The sequence below is a fragment of the Magnolia sinica genome, chromosome 1 (assembly GCF_029962835.1).
Source record: "Magnolia sinica isolate HGM2019 chromosome 1, MsV1, whole genome shotgun sequence".
Taxonomy (NCBI): domain Eukaryota; kingdom Viridiplantae; phylum Streptophyta; class Magnoliopsida; order Magnoliales; family Magnoliaceae; genus Magnolia; species Magnolia sinica.
In genome coordinates this window covers 32,197,964-32,217,109 of record NC_080573.1, presented here as the reverse complement: position 1 = coordinate 32,217,109, position 19,146 = coordinate 32,197,964, and the positions used below count along the sequence as shown (strand labels likewise).

The 19,146-nt window shown below is 39.8% G+C and overlaps 1 protein-coding gene and 1 long non-coding RNA gene across 3 annotated transcripts; both read left to right on the top strand.

The window, feature by feature from the left end:
- Positions 1-225: 225 nt before the first annotated feature.
- LOC131244807 (geranylgeranyl transferase type-2 subunit beta 1-like) lies at positions 226-17,232 on the top strand. 2 transcript variants are annotated; one of them, XM_058244166.1, is made up of 9 exons: positions 226-287; positions 639-786; positions 3,485-3,601; positions 5,283-5,349; positions 5,462-5,610; positions 6,726-6,859; positions 6,939-7,037; positions 7,932-8,007; positions 16,956-17,232. In XM_058244166.1, the coding sequence occupies exons 1-9, from the start codon at positions 234-236 to the stop codon at positions 17,060-17,062; spliced, it is 951 nt and encodes a 316-aa protein (XP_058100149.1). In that variant the 5' UTR covers positions 226-233; the 3' UTR covers positions 17,063-17,232. The 2 variants fall into 2 exon arrangements, with proteins under 2 accessions (XP_058100149.1, XP_058100148.1); XM_058244165.1 differs by having other exon boundaries at positions 636-786.
- Positions 14,360-16,841, top strand: LOC131244855 (uncharacterized). Its single transcript, XR_009170632.1, has 2 exons — positions 14,360-16,400; positions 16,487-16,841. It is a non-coding gene; the product is annotated as an uncharacterized LOC131244855 (long non-coding RNA).
- Positions 17,233-19,146: the final 1,914 nt, after the last annotated feature.

The window sequence follows — 19,146 nt, the reverse complement described above, 5'->3', positions numbered from 1 at the left end:
GTGCGACTCCAACTCCAATATTTATTGTTTCCCCTATATTCTTCTCAATTTCCTGGTTGCATTTGAAATATATGTAGCAACACATTGTGCATTTAGAGCTTCAAATTGGTCAGTAGTTTTATCTTATGTTGCATGTTGTATGTGCATTAAGCTAAGCTTGGGAAATTGTGTTTAGCTTTTTGACTTTTCACCATTGCTTGATATCACCACCTCTTCCTTTATCAGGTGTCAGAATGGGGGAGCTGGAAACTGAGAAGCATGTGCAATACATTTTAGCTATTGAAAAGGTTTGTAACACTTTAGGAGGTGCATTCGGATGCCCTATCAAATTGAATTGCAAATACCAGTCTGAAAATATTGAAACTACCAAGCGGTAATTTCCTTAGCATTCGCATTGATGGTTTGGGCTCCAAATTGCAACCACATCACTTTCAAGTTCTACTTAAGAGGAACGTCCCTGCAATTTGGGAGCTACTTCCTCATTTTGAATGGTAGGAATCATCGTTGGTATTTATCATTTCTTGTTGATTAAACCCATACGTTAGAAATTCAACTTGTGCATCTAACCACATCTTTAGGGCCTCAAGTGATATCACTGACCACATCAACCTCTTATTTTTGTACTTTGTCATCAGAAGAAAGATGATTTTGAATCTTTGGTCATGGACCATCTAAGAATGAGTGGTGCATATTGGGGCTTGACAACTTTGGATCTTCTCGAAAAGCTTGAAAATGTTGATAAGGAAGCAGTTGTTTCATGGGTGATGAAATGTCAAGATGACTGTGGTTTGTGATTTATTCTACACTTCATTTTTGGTATTATTATGAGGAATTATAATGCGGCATTTGTACTGTATAAGATTCTGTACACAAGGGAACCATTGTTTGGTGATCCTGACCAACTACATGATGTCCCACTCCTTGGATGGGAGATGGCCCGAAAATCCTCTCAGACTGAAAGATTCTGACAATTCAGTCCTTGGTCTATTCTTTGTTGAATATGGAACGTTGCTTTGTTTTATTTGTAACTGTCTATTTGGAGGCAATGAATTTGTAGGGTTAGGATCTTCTACTCTGGAGATTTATGGACATCTTGCATCCACTATGGGGTCTGTTAGATAGATGGTCTGGATCACCAAACTGTGGGTATATTGTCTGCTGAGCAAGACCATAGAATTCCATTTTGGGTATTTGCAATCTTTGAAAACTTTATATAATGCAATGCTTGTTCGTAACAACACTAACCTTTTCCAGATTATGTTTAGGGCCCGTTTTGATATATACGAAAAATTGACTGCGATATGCATGTTTATGCCTATGCATATTTTGTGGATGTGGGACCTTACCCTGATCCAAAAATGCAGATGCCGCAAGCTTTTCCATCGGCGCCTTGGCTGTCAATTTTCAATTGGATGACAGATATGGATGTTAGAAGTTCATATGATATGCAGGAAGGATACCCCTATGGATCCATAAGCATGGATTGCTGGCCTCACAAGTCCACATAGTTGTGTTATAATTCATGAATAGGATTTTGGAATGTTTTTGATGATTTGGAGTTTTTAAAGTTGTCATTTACCTTTCTTTTAGCTATTTAGTCCATGCGTCTTACGTTATATGTCAAAAATGTAGTCCTTGTTGCCTTTTCTACTGCTTCAAGATATGTCACAGGGTCTAAAATAAATAACTGTCTAGATCTATTGAATCTCCTTTGCAGATTGATATATGAAAAACGTTTAAAACATAAGGACCATTATTTATGAGTAATGAATAAAAATATATTTCGAGGTGGTTCTTTGCAAACGGTGGTTGTAAGAGGGGTTTTTTCTTTTGTGTGTGTGTGGTTACTGGCATACGAATGGTAGGCTATTAAATAACTGTTTTCAGTCCTCTGTTTCTGTTTACTGTCTTCACATGCGCTGATTGAAGATTGATTGGGTCCATATTTGACAATTTTGGTCTTGGATATAAATTTTTGAAGCATTTGCAACAGTTGGTATCATAGCCTGGTATTTGCTTTTCCATTTTCCTCTTATCTTCTGCATCTTTCCCCAAATCACCATCCGACCTGTTAGCCCTTCAAGAAATCCTAGACCTAGACTTCAAACCCAACCATAGAACCCTTAAACCTCCCCAAATCTAATCCTACCTCTTGAACTCTAAGACAGATCTGTCTGGCCCAAAAAACCATAACTCTAGTTTATTAAAAACTCCCAAACTCAAACCGATAGCCTAACAGCCCATAAAAACTGAGCACTGACCCTTAACAAGTCCCCACACAAACCCTAAGCCTAACACAACCCCTAAACTCACACTAAAGCTCTTCACAGCTATAAAAAGATAAGGTTTGTGGGGTTGGATGTGCTTCATGGTTGTATGTAATCCTCAAAACTGAGGAACTGTTTAATATGTTGAGCGTTAGATACCATTTGATTGGACTTGTGGGCCACACACTCCCACCGGCCAATTGGATTCCATGCAAAAAGAATCTTTCACACATGAGCTCCATCTTAGTTCTTAACATGCGATGTATGGCCTGACAATACATAGAGCCTGAATGCATGACCATGCCATGGATGGATGCAGAAAGAACCAATGTCATTGAAGTCTTACAAACTTGCTGTTTGGTGGTCTTATGGTTGGTTGAATCTGAGTGCCAAAACCCATCTGATCTGTGTAAATACCTGCCAACGAGGTGTTACAAAAGCACAACACACAACAACCCACTCAACACTGTCTATCATGATACCCCTAATCACCATTATCACGAAATGATTCACATATCTACGTTCAGAGATAAACCATTGCATTGGAACTCATTTACTACCTCTATAACTGATACCCATTGGATGACAATAACTTTCTGTGTGTGTGTGTGTGTGTGTGTGTGTGTGTGGAAAAGAACTGCAAAATAAGTACTGTAACTGTAAGTAGATTAAAAACACCATGTTTATACGATACAAAAGACAGACAGACATATTTAGCCCATTTTTTAGAAGCGGTCAAGTGGGCTTTCCTCGCAATAATTCATACTTCCCGTTTGAAAGAACTACTATGTGGAAATAAGGCCATTCTGCACTGAGTGGAATTGAGAAAGTTAAAGCCTGAAATGAAATGTCCATGCGGATGGGCAATGGCCGTTCCTGTCAATCAAAACATGGTAACATCCAAACACTTTTAATTATATATGAGAAATGCTTATAAGTATGTTTTAACCGTATGTGTATGTTTGATTGATGTTTATTTATGTGGCCTATCAAATTTTTTTCCCGCAAGGAAATATGTTTGTAAGCTAAAGTATCCCACTTGTTACAAGCTGTATCTTGTGTTATGCAGGAGGCTTTGCTGGTAATGTTGGACATGATCCACATAATTTAAATGTTGCAGAAGTGAATATGACCATATCTTTTATTATCTTCAGTAGGAAAATAATATAAAAAAGTATGAACAGAACTTGTTACGAGCTGTATCTTGTGTTATGCAGGAGGCTTTGCTGGTAATGTTGGACATGATCCACATATTCTGTATACTATTAGCGCTGTTCAGATTTTAGCTCTTTTTGACAAGCTAGATGTTCTTGACATTGATAAAGTGTCGAATTGTATCCCTTTACGCAGAAGATTGAGATTTGAGATGCTTATTGTTCATGCCTTTGGACTTCTTTTTGTGCCTCAAAAGAATTCTATACAAAACATCATCATCATCATCATCATCATAGCAAACATAAAGAGTACTACTATAAAAAAATAAAATAAAAAATAAAAAGTAGAAGAAGAAAGCAACATAAAGAGTATTACTTGGAAAATAAAAATCCTTGATTTTTTGTATTTCATTTTGGAACTGCAACCTGAATTCTTATTGGCAGTAAACCATGAATTATTGTAGGATTTTATCTTGCCAAGCGCTGAGGAAGGAAAGATCCTGCTTTGCATCCAAACACCTTAGCCATGGCTTGCACGCCTTCGTTAGGGATACAAATGCCGAGCATCTCACTCTTGTTCATGTTAATTTTCTGCCCCGATAGTATTTCAACTTATCACCTTCCAAGGTTAATCGATTGTTCCTCTCCAGTGTCACAAAATAGCAAGGTGTCATCAACTTATTGCAAGTTACTTGAGGACTGGTGCTGCTAACAGAGAACCACTAACCAAACCCTCCTTTGCTTCTTCAATGATTATTCTTATTGCATGTTATGTGTCTCCCCTTAGTTTCCCAAGAATATTTTAATGCAGGGGCATTTTCACACCGGGCTCGAGTGGGGTAGCCTGTGGGATGTGGGGACACACTCTAGGTGGGCAGCCCGTGTGAGGCGGGTGGCTCGTGTGAGGCAGGCCCCACCCATGTGAGGCGGTACCCATGTGATGTGGGGCCCACGAGGAGGGTTCGGCCAAGGTCCTAACCCATGCGACGTGAGGCCTGGGCTATGAGATAAAGGGATTAATTCGCTATGCTCTATCAGTTTGAGCTTTTAGAGTAAGTGGTTAATCGTCTTGCATCATATTTATTATGTTTTATTTGTTCTACACATATAGGAAATGAAATCTTAGGTCTTTTGACAAATCAGTGCTTGAATCAGCTCACGTCAGAAGACCTTTTTTTTTGCCTGTAGTTTGTGTTTTGGAACTTGATGTACCACTCTTATCTGACCAATGGAAAGATTTTAACTGATTATTTCCTTATTGATGTTTCTGTAGTTTAATCTTAGGCACTGGATCTCCATAATGGTTTAGCAGAACAAACTGAATTTTATTCTGTTTGGATGCACCCACAAATTGGTATTGGTTCTGTACTTTGTTATTTAAGAGAAGCAATCGACTATGGATTTGGGCCATTAGGGAACACCCTAAATTGCAGTCAAGAGATGAATAGCTCGTCTACCATCAATTTGACAGAGGGTATCCCATCTACTGCCAAATGCGAGAACATCAACACGTGAGCTTTGGGTCCGTTTGGATGCACTATCGAGTTCGATTTCAGTTACTGGTCTAATAAAGTGGGAATGACCAAATTGCAATATCCTCAGCATTTATGTTGAGGGTCTTAGGTTCAAATTGTAATTATGTTACTTTCAAGTTGGACTTCAAAGAAATGTAACTGCAATTTGGGGGTGACTTAATATAGATACTACGAAAGATAAACAATGTGTCTTTCCCTCTCAATTATTTCCCTCCCAATTTTGCTCGATGTCCAGAATTCAATTGACTTGTTCATCCAAACACAGCCTTTTACTGCTTTTAAATTACAGATCTAGTCTTTCCTGTTTACCTTGATCTTAAAGGTAGATATCGCCGGGCTGCAGAATGAAGATGGGTCCTTTTCAGGTGACATGTGGGGTGAAATCGATACTCGGTATTCTTGTCTGAATCTTTAGATATTTGTGATTGATAGTCAAGCATCTTACATCCACAATATCTACATATTTTGGAGTGTTCTAATCAAGCTTCTTTTCTTTTTGGAGTAGGTTTTCTTACATTGCGATTTGTTGTCTCTCATTATTGCACTGTTTGGATAAAATTAATGTGGAAAAGGCTGTGAACTATATTGTGAGCTGCAAAAATTTGGATGGTGGTTTTGGATGCACGCCTGGAGCAGAGTCTCATGCTGGGCAAAGTAAGTTCTACCTTATTGTGGAATTGATGTGCATGACATAACTTATCATTGGCATCTACCTTTTAAATTATAAGACTTTGGCATGTTAATTGTTTATTTATTTATTGACAAATTGATGTGAATAACACAGCTATGCTCAACCTAGCTGTCTATGTTATATAGGTATCATATATTGATACTCTGGTATTGTTTCTTATCGATGAGAAATGATGCAATGCTGCCAGAGCTCTATAAGGTATGGTGCTCCTAGTTGAATCGGTGCACTTGGACAGTCCAACTGATCAACATGGCTGTCTGCTAGGAACACATTTTGTGGGTTACGATGCGAAAATTACACCAATCAGGTAATCTGGTCAAACCATAAGTTGGCCATCTTTCACACCAATCTGTTTTCCAAAGTCATGAAAGGAATAGTTAGGATCACCTGATGAAAGTGATGTTTTAGATCCACAGGTGATCCACGAGGAGCCCCATCAATAAGATTTATCAATAATTTGATCTATCTTCAGATAGACAATCTTGACATCTATTTCATAGGTGATTGATCAGATGGTTAGAATTGTCCAGTTGTAGTGATTTTTGCAGGGTAGTATGAAATGTGAGCTGGAGCTAATGGACAATCCAGATCGAGCATTTGGACTATCCAAGTGTTCTGCTTCAATTAGGAGAACTATTAAGTTATAGTGCTCTTGGGCACTGATCATTTCTCTTCTAGCAATGTATTGTATTTTCAGTAAGGCTTTTGCATCTGCATGTGGCCCACTTGCCAAACTGGCGTGTGTGAGACACCTGAGCCATGCATTACATGCATGCCACCATTTAAATGGTTGGCCCAAAAATATATCTTTACATATTTATCAAAATAAAAAGGCTTTTCCCCTCATTGTGCAGGTTGGCCACGTGTGTGCTGAACTGGTTTTAGAAACAACCCATTGTTTTGGCAAACATGTGGCCTGTTAGTTGACTCTTATCACCCTTTGTGGACCAGGTCATCTACATCGATGGATGTCCCACACACATGCTTGCTTTACCACATATGGCCATCCATGGAGTTGCATGTGGGTCCATGCAGTAACTTTTGGGTCTAATTATGTGCTCACCATTATTGGCTGCAGTCTTTTGTTGTGTGGGTGCGCTAGCAATAACAGGTTCTCTACACCATATTGACAAGGACCTTCTTGGGTGGTGGTTATGTGAGCGGCAAGTTAAATCTGGAGGTCTGAATGGGCGCCCTGAAAAGCTTCCGGATGTGGGTCTTCTTAACCTCAAGCTCTTCTTTAGGAGGTTCTCATGCTCTCCTCTTAAATGGGCCATTGATGTCATTTCAGGTCTGCTACTCATGGTGGGTCCTCTCTAGCCTGATCATGATTGACAGAGTGCATTGGATCTCTAAGGATAAACTTGCGAGGTTCATCTTAGATTGTCAGGTTATTTTTGAATTTAAATCTTATTTCTGTTGTTTAAGGTTTTTACACTTGTAAATCATGAAATCTTGAACTTCTAATAGGAGGAAAAATACAGTGTTAGCCCGAGCTACAGTGCATTTCTTCATGCTGGCATTCTGTGCAGGTGGGGCCTGTCTTTTGATGATGCGCACCATTCATAGCATGATTGCCCATGGTTGGGCAATGCTGAAAATTCCACTTATTTTTATTTTTTAAATGGTAACAGTGATTTATTCAAACCGAACAGATGAGCATACAAGAAAGAGAATACAGAAAATCATGGATAGGCAATGCTGAAAAAAACCCACACCTGAAAGTCCTAGCAATCTGATTGTTGGCTTGTGAATGGATAGTCAGAAGTATGTACGGCCAAAATGTCCAGACAATACTTCGCCCAAACTAGTGGTACTTTTGGTCTTGTTACAATCCAATACAGGTTGGGCCCACCTTTCAGTAGTCCAGACTGTTCATTGGGTGGTCCTCATTGTGGATGGGTGATGACTCACAAAAAAAAAAAAAAAAAGAAAGAAAAAGAAAGGAGGGAAGAAAAAAAAAACTCATATGATAATCCTAGCAATCTGACTGTTGAGTGTTGACTTGCAAATTGATGGTCAAAACATATACATTCAACCATCAACAGGAGGATTCCAGTTGTCAGATGGCTGGGATTGTTTGATTGCAGTGTTTTGGTCAGTCAGCCATCAATGGTGGGGCGGACCTGATGAGTGACCTGGATACTGGAAGGTGGGCCCACCTATATGGAATGCTGGCCAGGACAAAACCACCACCACTTCCCAGCAAGCATCACATAACACCTCTTCGAATAATCTGGGTATAGTGCGCTAACGTTATACTGTTGTTTTCTCAAAATTTCAGGACAAGGAGAATGGAGGAATTTCGGATAGGCCAGATGATGCCGTTGATGTTTTTCATACCTATTTTGGGGTTGCAGGTATGTAGATTGCGATTTTGTTGTTTATTTTCACAATCCTTTGTTCTTTTATCATCAAATTTTTTTTTATTTATTTTTTGGCTACGATTGGTCATTATAAAAATACAGCAATTTCCAACCTCTGCTGGGATGTGCAAATCTGTAGACTCTGGATGGAGACATTGGGTTTCTTTCACTTAGTAAGAATAGGGTCTTGGATAACATTAATTGGCGAAAGAAAAGGGGCCCAAAACCACTTTGGAAAAACTTACAGGTTACAGCTAATGTCAAGTTACAAAAGGTTTTTCATTTAGAATCTCGATCACAGTTTTGCTAGATGACAGGAAAACACTGACTTGGAATGTAATGATGTCTGCCCTCAGTGGTTGTTAGAAGGGTGTCTTTGTATGACAACAACCAAATGGACCCTAAATCGAAGTGAGATCCCATATTCTTTCAGAAAATTTAGGGATAGATGCATGAAGGAGAATGATGAAGATATTTGGCCGCAGATGCCAATTTGTTAGTTGTGCAACATCTGGAGCATTAATCAGCTAGCATGTCCCTGACCATAAAATCAGACTGCCTCCTTCATCAGGTTGGCAACAGCGGTAAGGAGGGGAATGTCAATTAGGGTGGAAGATCTTGAAAAGGGAATAAGAGGAAGACCTAAGCTTACTTGAATTGAGGTGATGAGGAGGGATATGAAGGCTTGTTCTATAAAGTATCCACTGTGCAGCTTATGGATCTTGTTTTGCCAAAAATTTCTAAGACCTTATGCTTGGCAAGTGAGCATGTTTTCATATCCCTTCTCACCACCTCGATCCAAGCCCTTACTAGGTCTTTTCTCTTATCCTCTTTCAAGCCCTTCATCTTTAATCAAAGTCGTCTCAGGTCTTTCATCAATAATTTGAACCATCTATTGTTGTGGCCCATCATGTGAGCTTCTGTGTCTAGCGCTAGGCCTCGGATAAAAGAGGATGGTTGATATCCAGTGGACAGCCGATCATAAAAAACTTCTGCCGATTAACCATTCAGAAGTTTATCCCAAATTATTGGGCGTAAGAAGAAGATGATGATGATGCATATCTGTACAGAACCTCCACTAATGAATGGCCCAGATCTTGTATCGAAGATCTTCCTTAGTCTCCATCACAAAGATCTCCTCAATATTTCTCTATCTCATTGTACACAAATCATTACTCATGAATTCATTTCTAGGGGAGATAGAGCTTTCAGAGGAAGAAAAAGCCCTTAGGATGAGGTTGTCTCAGGATTACTCGAATCATCTAGAGGAAGAAATTAAACGGAATTTTTAGTGAAGAGGCGAACTCGTTGGAACATCCATTTTCAGAAGATAAAATCAAGCAATCGATGGCAGATTTGGGCAGTGATAAGGCTCTTGGGCCAGGCGGTTTCCCGTTAGCATTTTATCAGAAATTTTGGGAGTGTGTGAAAAGTGATGTGATCGGTTTCATGCAAGAAATTTTCAAGGAAAGCTTAATCGCAACACAATTGGGGGCTACATTTATAGCATTGATTCCTAAGAAGGAAGGAGTAGAATGTTTGAAAGACTTTCTCTGTTGGGGGGTCCATATAAGATTACTAGCAAAGGTGTTGGCTTCAAGATTTATGAAAGTGTTGGGCAATGTTATTTCAGAATCTGAAGGATCTTTTCTAGATTGAAGATAAATCGTTGACTGCTCTCTCTTAGCCAATGAATATATTGATTCTTGCTATAGGAAAGGGCCGGGAGGTATGGTTTGCAAGCTTGATATGGAAAAAGCTTATGATCATGTGGACTGGACATTTCTAGATTATGTGTTGGGCATATTAGTATGTGGTCCAAAATGACGATTTTGGATTCGGGCTTGTGTCAGATCGGCAAAATTTTCAATTTTAGTGAATGGTTCACCAAAAGTTTTTTTTTTTTTTTTTTCTGCTTCCCGTGGGCTGCGTCAAGGCGATCCGTTATCCCCTTTCCTTTTCATCACAATCATGGAGGCCCTTAGTAGAATGATTGATAGAAGGGTTCAGGTGGGATTGGTAAAAGGCTTTGGAGGTGGATAATACGAATTTTCAGATTTTTCACATGTATGTGGATGATACACTCTTATTGTGCAAGGCAAATGTTTTTTTTTTTTAAATTTTTTTATAATAATTTTAATTTTGTGGAAAATCGCTTGGTTAATATTTCCAAAAGTGAGATCTTAGGGGTAGGCATTTCCAAAAAAAAAGTGCAGCCTTTTGCGGAGGCATTCGGGTGCAAGGAAGCTTCTTTTCCAACTACATACCTGGGGCTTCCTTTATGTATTGGGAGACCGGTGAAGCACATGTGGGACAGAGTTATTGAGAGATGGTTCTATTGCCTGAGATTTTATCAAAGATTTCTCCACTTTTATCATAAGCGGATTTATTGAGATGGTTTAAGTCGAAGACAAGATCTTTCTCAGTTAGATCATTCTATCGGTTCTTGTGTGCGAGTGAGGAAAATTCTGAGATTGTGACTATGACCTTCCTCTAGCATTACGATGATCCATTGATGGTTGGCTAGTAGGTAGGAACAAAGTGCTAACAATAGACAATCTTCGTAAGTGGAATATGTATATCCCAAACATTTACTTGATGTGCTTTAAAGATGCGTAATTTGTGGAACACTTGTTCATTCATTGCGTATTTTGCCAAGGAGGTTTGGGATCTTCTTCTCTAATTTTTTAGGGTTCTATGGGTGTTCCCGAAGACGATAGAGGAATTTCTCATTGCTTGGCACAACAGGGGGAACAGGGAAAGAAGGGAAAAGGTTATGGCGATCAAGTTTATTAGTGGCTCTATAGGCTTTATAGTGGGAAAGAAACCAGCGTTGTGTCAGGAACAAAATGAGTGGACTGGTGCAAGTATTCAACAGGGCAATTCTTAATATGAAGGATTGGGTGGAAGCATATATTTTTCAATCGGGGTGTTTCATTAGGTGGTGTTGTATTTTTGTATATTTGTATGCTTTGGCCTCGACTTTTTTATAATATACCATCATTGTGAAGAAGAAGAAGATGAAGATGAAGAAATTAAATGTAGGAAACATTAAGGGATACTTGGGTGAATACAAGATTTTTTCCATATTATTGCTAGTGTGAGGACCAGAAGCAACAAGATCTGGAGTGTAGTTGTGGATGACTAAAGACTTGAGGAGAGAGAGCAGGTTTGCAAGGTGATCATCAACTATTACAACCTTCTCACTGACGATGAATGGGTGAGACCATTGCTGGATGATCTTGAGTTTAGCTTCCTCTTGAACACTTGAGTTTGAATCCCTTGAGAAGCCCTTCTCGGAGGATGAGGTTAAAGCAATAATGGAGTCATTAGGATGTGGTAAAGGGTGATATTATGGGCTTCATGGGGGAGTTTTTCGAGAGGCGTTGTTTGCCAGCCAAGCTAGGAGCATCTTTTATTGCAGTCATCCCAAAGATGTCAAGGGTGGAAAGTTTAAGGATTTTAGGTCGATCAATCTTATTAGGGGGCCATACAATATTCGTGCAAAGACGTTGGCAACCATATTCAGGGCAGTCTTAGCTAGTGTAATATCCAAGAACCAAGGTGCGTTCATTGCATATGGACAGATCTTAACAACGCTTTAGTTGCCCATGAGGGTATCAATTCTCGGTGCAAGAAGGGGACGAAAGGCATAGTGTGCAAGCTGACAGAGAAGGTGTATGATCATGTGATCTCGAGGTTCATGGACTATTTATTGGGACAAATTGGATGTGGGCCAAAATTGAGAGGTTAGATGAAGGAGTGTGTTTAGTTAGCCTGTAACGCCCTGAAAATCGGTACTCGAGTACATAGACTCCTGTCCCGAGTTCCCAGGTGTTAACTTAATAAAATGCAGATGTGTCCTCATTCAGATTCACATTTATTCAACACACTAATAATTAGAGTTGTGCAATTCAATTTAGCGAAACCAAAGAGAGGTAGAGATAACGAAAATCAACATATATATGGCAAACAATCAAAATACAATTAAAAAGTGGTGTCTGCCCAAATGAGGATTATACAAGCCACAATATACATACCTAAGACAGTTAAAGTGTAGAGTTTTCGGTTTACGCCAAATCCTCCAAAACATAAAGACGGTTGCATAAGACGATCTAAGCCTACCCGTCTGAGGTCTCATTGGTACCTATATCAATGATATGCCTGGTTGGTGTTTTAAAACACCGTCCTAGGTGGAGTTAGTAGCTAACTCGGTGATTCCATTAGTTCTAAGTCACACATGTTATCGACTCAATCAGTGCAGTTAATGACAAAACAAGAAATCAAGCACTTCCTAAATACTCTTGTTAAATGCATTAGGGAGATTATGAAATGATGCATGCACCTCATAATCCAACACTCCCTCACAAGCGATTTCAACGCCTATTTCGCAAATGTCAACACTCCCTCATCATGTGACTCCAACGCCAAATCGCCACATCCTATCTAATGCAATGCGATTGATGCGTATGTTAGCCGAGTAATTATTAAGTTTCATTCATCCAGCATATTGGCGAAGCTAGGATACCGATGCCATATCAATAGTCTTTATCTAGATCACGTGGCTTGTTGCAGCACATAGCGGCTCCTCACCAGTGTCTCTTGATCCAAATTTAGGTGTCATCTGTTTATCTCACAAATCAACGATTCCAAAGGTATGACATGATACATAAATGTATGAGGATCAACTCAGTATGGGTCATCACCCAAATACCGAGTATGATCACTCAGTTCTGAGGTGCAAGCTTATCACATAAAACAAAATCACCATAAAAGAAAAAGGGCTTGTCACCTAATTCCATTCACGCCTGGGTCTTTCGAACGGTACTCTGGCATGCAACCATTGGCCGGGTAATTTGACGGGCCATTTGAAAAATGATCTATCACCTCCATTAGTGCTCACTAGTCACTACGGGAAGGCTTGTTACCCCAGTGTAGGCCGATAGTTCGAACACGGTGTCCCATACCACCATGCCCGACTCATGAGTATTAGTGGGATCGTATCGCACTAACGGTTATGAATGGAATCATTCATTGGGAATGGGGTATCCTAGATTCTATTTGGTCGTGTCACCCATTTTAAACATACGTGATTAGTCGGCTAGTGGATTAATGCAATTGACCTGTGAGAACCCCGATGCAATCGGCATTGAGTGCAAGCATCCCGTGTAGTCCAGCTACTGTCGGTTGTCTGTGTTCAACCCGGGTCGATCGAACAAGCTTAGGGTGGCCGACCTAACTTAGGCCATCCTTTTAGTTTAGGCGGTTAGGCAACTGACCTAACATCGTAACAATCCTAAGTATCGCTATGGACTAATACTATATCACACAATTATAGCATAAGTTTCACTACACAATCACTTAGGCATTTCATTGAACATGTGAGCATCCATAGGGTACTATGTTCACTAAAGCATTAAATCAAGCATGTGAACGCGCATAAAGTAACACAACCACCGAAGCATTAAATCAAGCATGTGAGCATCGACAAAGCAAAATATTCCGCCACTTGGACATTTCATCAAACATGTGAGCATCCATATCCAAGCAATAACATATATTAGAGCAAAAATCAAAATGTTAACATGTTAGTATGCACAAATTCATATACAAGTAACTAATTAACTGAGACCCTCGAGGGTCGATAAATGAAAACCTAGGCATAATGGTCTGCAGCTTGTGATGATTCGCCCGACTTGCGGTGCTCATAGGGTTAGGGTGTTTGGGAGAGATCATCGAAAGGCCTAAACAAGCATACAAGCTTATGAAATTAGGGATAAACAACTATTGAACCCTAAATTACAAGCGGGATTCAATGCTTGCATCCAATCGTTGCCGGGAAAGTTTTGATGACGGCTCCAGTTACGGCGAGACGACTAGAGAGATGATGAAAGGGTGGAGATGCACCAACATTCACACCCCAAGCTCTCTCTCCTCCTTTCTTCTCTTTCTCTTCTTTATTTCTCCCTTTTTCTCTTGTTCTAGGCATGGAATTTGTAGGGGTGCCCAAACAAGGGCCTTATATATTGCTAGAATTGGTGAAAATGGCCCTAAGGGCTGGGTTTTTACTATACTAGCCCTAGGGGAGTGTGTTTCTACTCTTTGGGGGCCACTATGGGGCATAGGAGTAGACACTCGCCGTTAGATAGTTGGCCCTAGAGATGATATACACATAGACACAATCGGCATGTCATTTGGACGCGTTGATCGACGGGTATGATCAGAAGTCTATTCGACGGTCACCGATGGTTGATCAGGGCTACGGCTATAGGGATATGTGCAAGATATTAACTTAGATTGTTGCCCTAAATTTGGTCATGATTTAACGATCTGAAAGCCACAACTTGGGCAAAGATCGAACACAGATAAGTAACTTAAGTTCTTAGTTAATTTTAGGAATATTTGCACAATTCATACACCGACCTTGCAAGTCCAAGTTGAGCGATTCGAGGCACGATCTTGGCTCGATGTCTAGCGATGAACGTCAAGCCCACTAAGACGAATGTATTTCTATAGCCTTGGGTTTAGTGGCCAACTAACGAGCGGTATAGAGCTTGTTTGGATAATAAGGGTATTTCCGAAATGAATTGGGTATTGAGATTTCTTGTGCACAATTATTAAAGTTTGGATTAGTTAAGTTCATAGTGTGGCCTATCCGCAACTAGTGGAAATAATGATTCGAACACAATCACCCTAAACCATTGGTTCTTATGTTAAAATGATATCGGGTCAATTTGGTTTGTTAATTAAGATCTGACATCTACTTATCTCGGCTTTTGGTGTGTCTTTATTTAGTTACGATTGTCTTAATTAGTCAGTGATAGGTCAGCTATATTTGGACCCCATCTGAACAAATCATGTGGCTAAACTCGGTGTTTAAGTTATCAGCCAGATTCGTTGGCTTCCTACGGTTGATAAATCAAATTTGTGCAGTTTTTTATTGGTACCACCCATGTATAGGCTAACATCAAGTGTTAATGGTCAATAAGTGACAACGTAAGTTATTTATAATGAAAAAAATTCAAGAGTTTTTGAAAATCCAAAGTATAAAAAATCTAGGACGTTACATAGCCAAATTCTTAGTCTTGGTTAATGGATCACCTAAAGATTTCTTCTAATGGTATCCAGCAAAGGGTCCCCTTCTCCCCATTCTTATTTGTTGTGGTGTCCAAAGCTCCGAGCAAGATGCTAATTAAAGGCTAGGAGGCAAGAATCATTCGTGGATTTCGGGTGGATAAGGTGAATCCTCCAATCTCCCATCTTTAATTTACCGATGACACTATTTATTTGTGAAGCCGATGATGCCATGTTGAACAAGTTAAGGATGGTGATATTATGTTACGAAGCGATCTCGGGCCAAAAGGTTAACATTGCCAAGAGCTAGATGTTAGGGATGCAAATGTCCAATGAGGAAGTAGAGGTGATGGCAAGGATCTTCGAGTGCCGCGCAGGGGTCCTTCCATCTACCTACCTTGGGCTTCCTCTTTGTGTTGGAAGGTTGGCAGAGCATTTGTTGGATGTAGTTGTGGAGAGGTTCGAGAGAAAGTTATCAAAGTGGAAAAGCCTTTTACAATCTCCCATCATACCTCCTTTTCAAATGTTCGAAGTCAATTTTGGTGAGGTTGGAAAAGTTGATACAACTTTCTGTGACAGGGTTCAAAGGACAGGAAAGTATTTCATCTTTTGGGGTGGAGGTGTATAGGCCATACAAGGAAGGTGGGGCTGGTATTAGGGATTTGGATAATATGATCTGGCTCTCTTAGGAAAATGGTTATGCCACGTTGGATCAGATGATGAATTCTTATCGCTAGAGGTCATAGTATGGAAGTGTGGATGTCAAGGAGGATGGGAAGTCAAGGACTCTTCTCTACAGCCCCTCGTGGTTTTGGAAGGGGATTTCTAGATTAAAGGCCAAGTTTAGCGTGAGAGTTGGATTCTCCATTGGCAATAGGGAGTGTTAGATTTTGGGTGGATGTATGGGTTAGAGAGACCCCCCTTCAATTGTGTTCCTGGGAATTGCTTGCCTCTCTATGGGAAGGTTTATTATGGTTTCTAAATCCTATTCCTTCATCAGAAATGAAGTTGTTTGATCCTCGCCTTGCCGAAGAAACTTGCAGGATGAGGAAGGTGAGGAGTTTGCTAAGCTTCTTGGTTGCTTCCACCGTTACATGCTAGCGAGAGATGACAGAGATAGACTAATCTGGTTGAAGGATAAATCGGAGTGTTTCTTGGTTTGGTCCTATGAGTTCCTTCGGTCTTCGAATAGGGGTGGTACCCACATGCACACGGCCAACATGTGGCACCTATGAGTCCCCCTTGAAAGTTGCGGCTTTTGGGTGGCTTGCTGGAAGAGGGAGGATCCTCACTATTGACGATCTCCAAAAGAGGTCAATTATGCTGCCAATATATGCATGATGTGTATGGAGGATGCCGAGACAGTTGATCATCTTTTTATCCATTGCTTGCTTACTAGGCTGCTATGGAGCCGCTTCCTTTGACTCTTCGAAATGTCTTGGGTAATGCCAAACTCAATTGGGGAATTATTCTTGCTATGGTATGGAGTGGGGTTAGGGAAGAACTTAAAAGCTATATGGAGATTGGTCTTGCTGGCTTTTTTGTGTGCTATTTGGGGGGAGGAATGGAAGGTGCTACCGAAAGGAGTCCACCAAGGCAGAGGAGGTTTTTTCCAAAGGAAAGCTCCTTGTTGTGGAGTGGGCTTATCTAAAATTCTTAGAAGATTGTAATTTCTCTTTTTTGCTTCAGTTGTAGCTCTTGCACCTTCTCACTGCTTCTTAATAAAATAATCATTACTCTTCAAAAAAAAAAAACGGATTCTTTTTTTTTTTTTTTGGTTTCCTTTTATTGTCAGATCTTATTGCTATCTGATTATTGGAGTTTATCTCACACATTTTCTTCAATTTCATATATTTGGTGATGTACAGGACTTTCACTTTTGGAATACCCAGGAATAAAAGCAATTGATCCAGCTTATGCTTTGCCTGTTGATGTCGTGAATAGAATTTTCTTTGGCAGAAAAGGTCTGCCTTAGCTACCCTGGAGTTAATTTCGTTCTCTCCACATTTGAAACATTTGATATGTTAATCTAGACTGCATATATATTTTGCTAAATTTCCACTTAGCAAATTGCTAATGTTGCACTTATTTCTTCCAATAGAAAAGATGAGCGCACTTGCCACTTTGGGCAGGTTTGATGGAGAATTCCATTTTGCATTATGCATTTTTTGCATTTTCCAAGCAGCACCAACCTTTCAAAATTGCTCATGACGATACTGAATGTTGGGTGAACGTCCATTTTGATGCATTTCCAATCACAACATTATTTGAATGTGGATGAACATTTAATATGTTCTATATAATCCATGGATTTAAACGTAGGTATTGGGCCTTGTATCAGCCCCCCAATTATCATACAATATGGGCCGATATGGTCCCACAGGTGTATATTGGCCCCATAACGGTCTCCCGTTGTTAGGATAACTGTGGATGAAAAAAATCAAATCACAGTCCAACACAATGTTGGACTATATAAAGCTTCCATTCGAGATTACATAGAGAATCTCCAGCTGAGATAGTTGTACAATTGTAAATCCGTGTTGTTGCTCTCTACATGACGAGCATGTCTCAACTCTCATTGTATGTGCAAAAAATATAGACTAAGAAGTGCATTATTCAAGTGTTTTAGCTTTTAATGGTATCAGAGTAGGCAATCTGCTATCTTTGCACCCATCCGGTTAAAAAACCAATTCTCTTAATCATCCCAACCCACCCATGCCCTGCGAGCATCATTCTTCTTCATCTTCATTTCCTTGTTTATTGTTGCCTTTCAGGGTATCGCATCTCTGCCTCTACTATTGTCAATAGCAAGTATTTCGTAATGGTAACGGTAGCTGTAGGGGCCACCGCCATTACCATTATGATACGGGGTGTAAAATGGCCGTTACAGGGGTCGTAACAGCTGTTACGCTCTCTCTTTTTTATTGAAAAAAATCGGAAAAACCTGTATCAGTCCCATAATGAACCATTATGGGGCCATTACAGCCTTTATGGGGGCGTAACGGGCTGTTATGGGGGTTGTAATGGCCTTTAAGAGTCATGTATTTTCGTAATGGCCGCTACGACCTTTACAATCCTGTAACGTGTAACGGTCGCCATTGTTACCTTTACATAACAGCCTTTACTGCACACCATGGTCAATAACATCTCTGCCATTGCTACCTTTGTTGTCTTCTCACTGTTCAACATCATCAATGACCCTAATTTTCTGCCATACTGATGCACTTCGAACTGACAACTACTGCACCGGCATCGATGCCTGTTGTCACTGTCGTCTCCATTGCTGACAGCAACAGCCATGTCTCCTCTTTTATTATTATTATTATTATTATCGATAGTAGCAATCATCATCCAATCATCATCCAAAGTCACATCACTAAAACAGTTGCTCCACTTCGCTGTGACACCCAAATCTAGGAAATCACTATCCCTATCATCTCTCCTAATTTGTCACTTCACTCTACTTTTAATAGCATTTCTTCATCCTTCTACTATTATTATTCCCTCTCAATGGCTTTTTATTATTGTGCTTAACATCATGAACTTGGTCTTTATCAAGTTAGGCCCCAATAATAAATTATTGTGGCACACTCAATTGGTTCATATTTTATGTACAAATTCCCTCATTGGATATGTGGATGGGTCATTCCTTGTCCTAAGATGTTTCTTTGTTACAAAGATAACAATATTGTCAACTTCGTCAATCCCACTTATATTGAGTGGATGAGGCATGACTCACCTCTTCTGAGTTGGGCTAATGCAACTCTAGGGAACAAATTCTTGCTTAAGTTATTGGTTCCACTTCATGAGAGGTGTGGTTACGCTTTGAACAACTCCACACTATTCAGTCCAAAGCGTGTGTTATGCAAGTAAAATAACAGCTTCAAATGCTAAAAAAGGTTGGTCTCTCTATCACGGACTAGTTAGATAAAATGAAAGTAATTACTGATGCTCCTGAAGCAGTTGCTCTGCTGGTCTTGAAATTTGATCTTTGTGTACTTAGAATAAGATCTAGTTATTACTTTTATCACTTTGTGTGAATCCAAATACTTTTGATGT

Excerpts from the sequence above, each read along its gene's own strand:
- LOC131244807 (XM_058244165.1), top strand. The coding sequence starts at position 234 with ATGGGGGAGCTGGAAACTGAGAAGCATGTGCAATACATTTTAGCTATT. Across the intron at positions 288-635 it reads ACATTTTAGCTATTGAAAAG|AAGAAAGATGATTTTGAATC; the intron begins GTTTGTAACACT and ends CTTTGTCATCAG. Across the intron at positions 5,611-6,725 it reads AGAGTCTCATGCTGGGCAAA|TCTTTTGTTGTGTGGGTGCG; the intron begins GTAAGTTCTACC and ends TATTGGCTGCAG.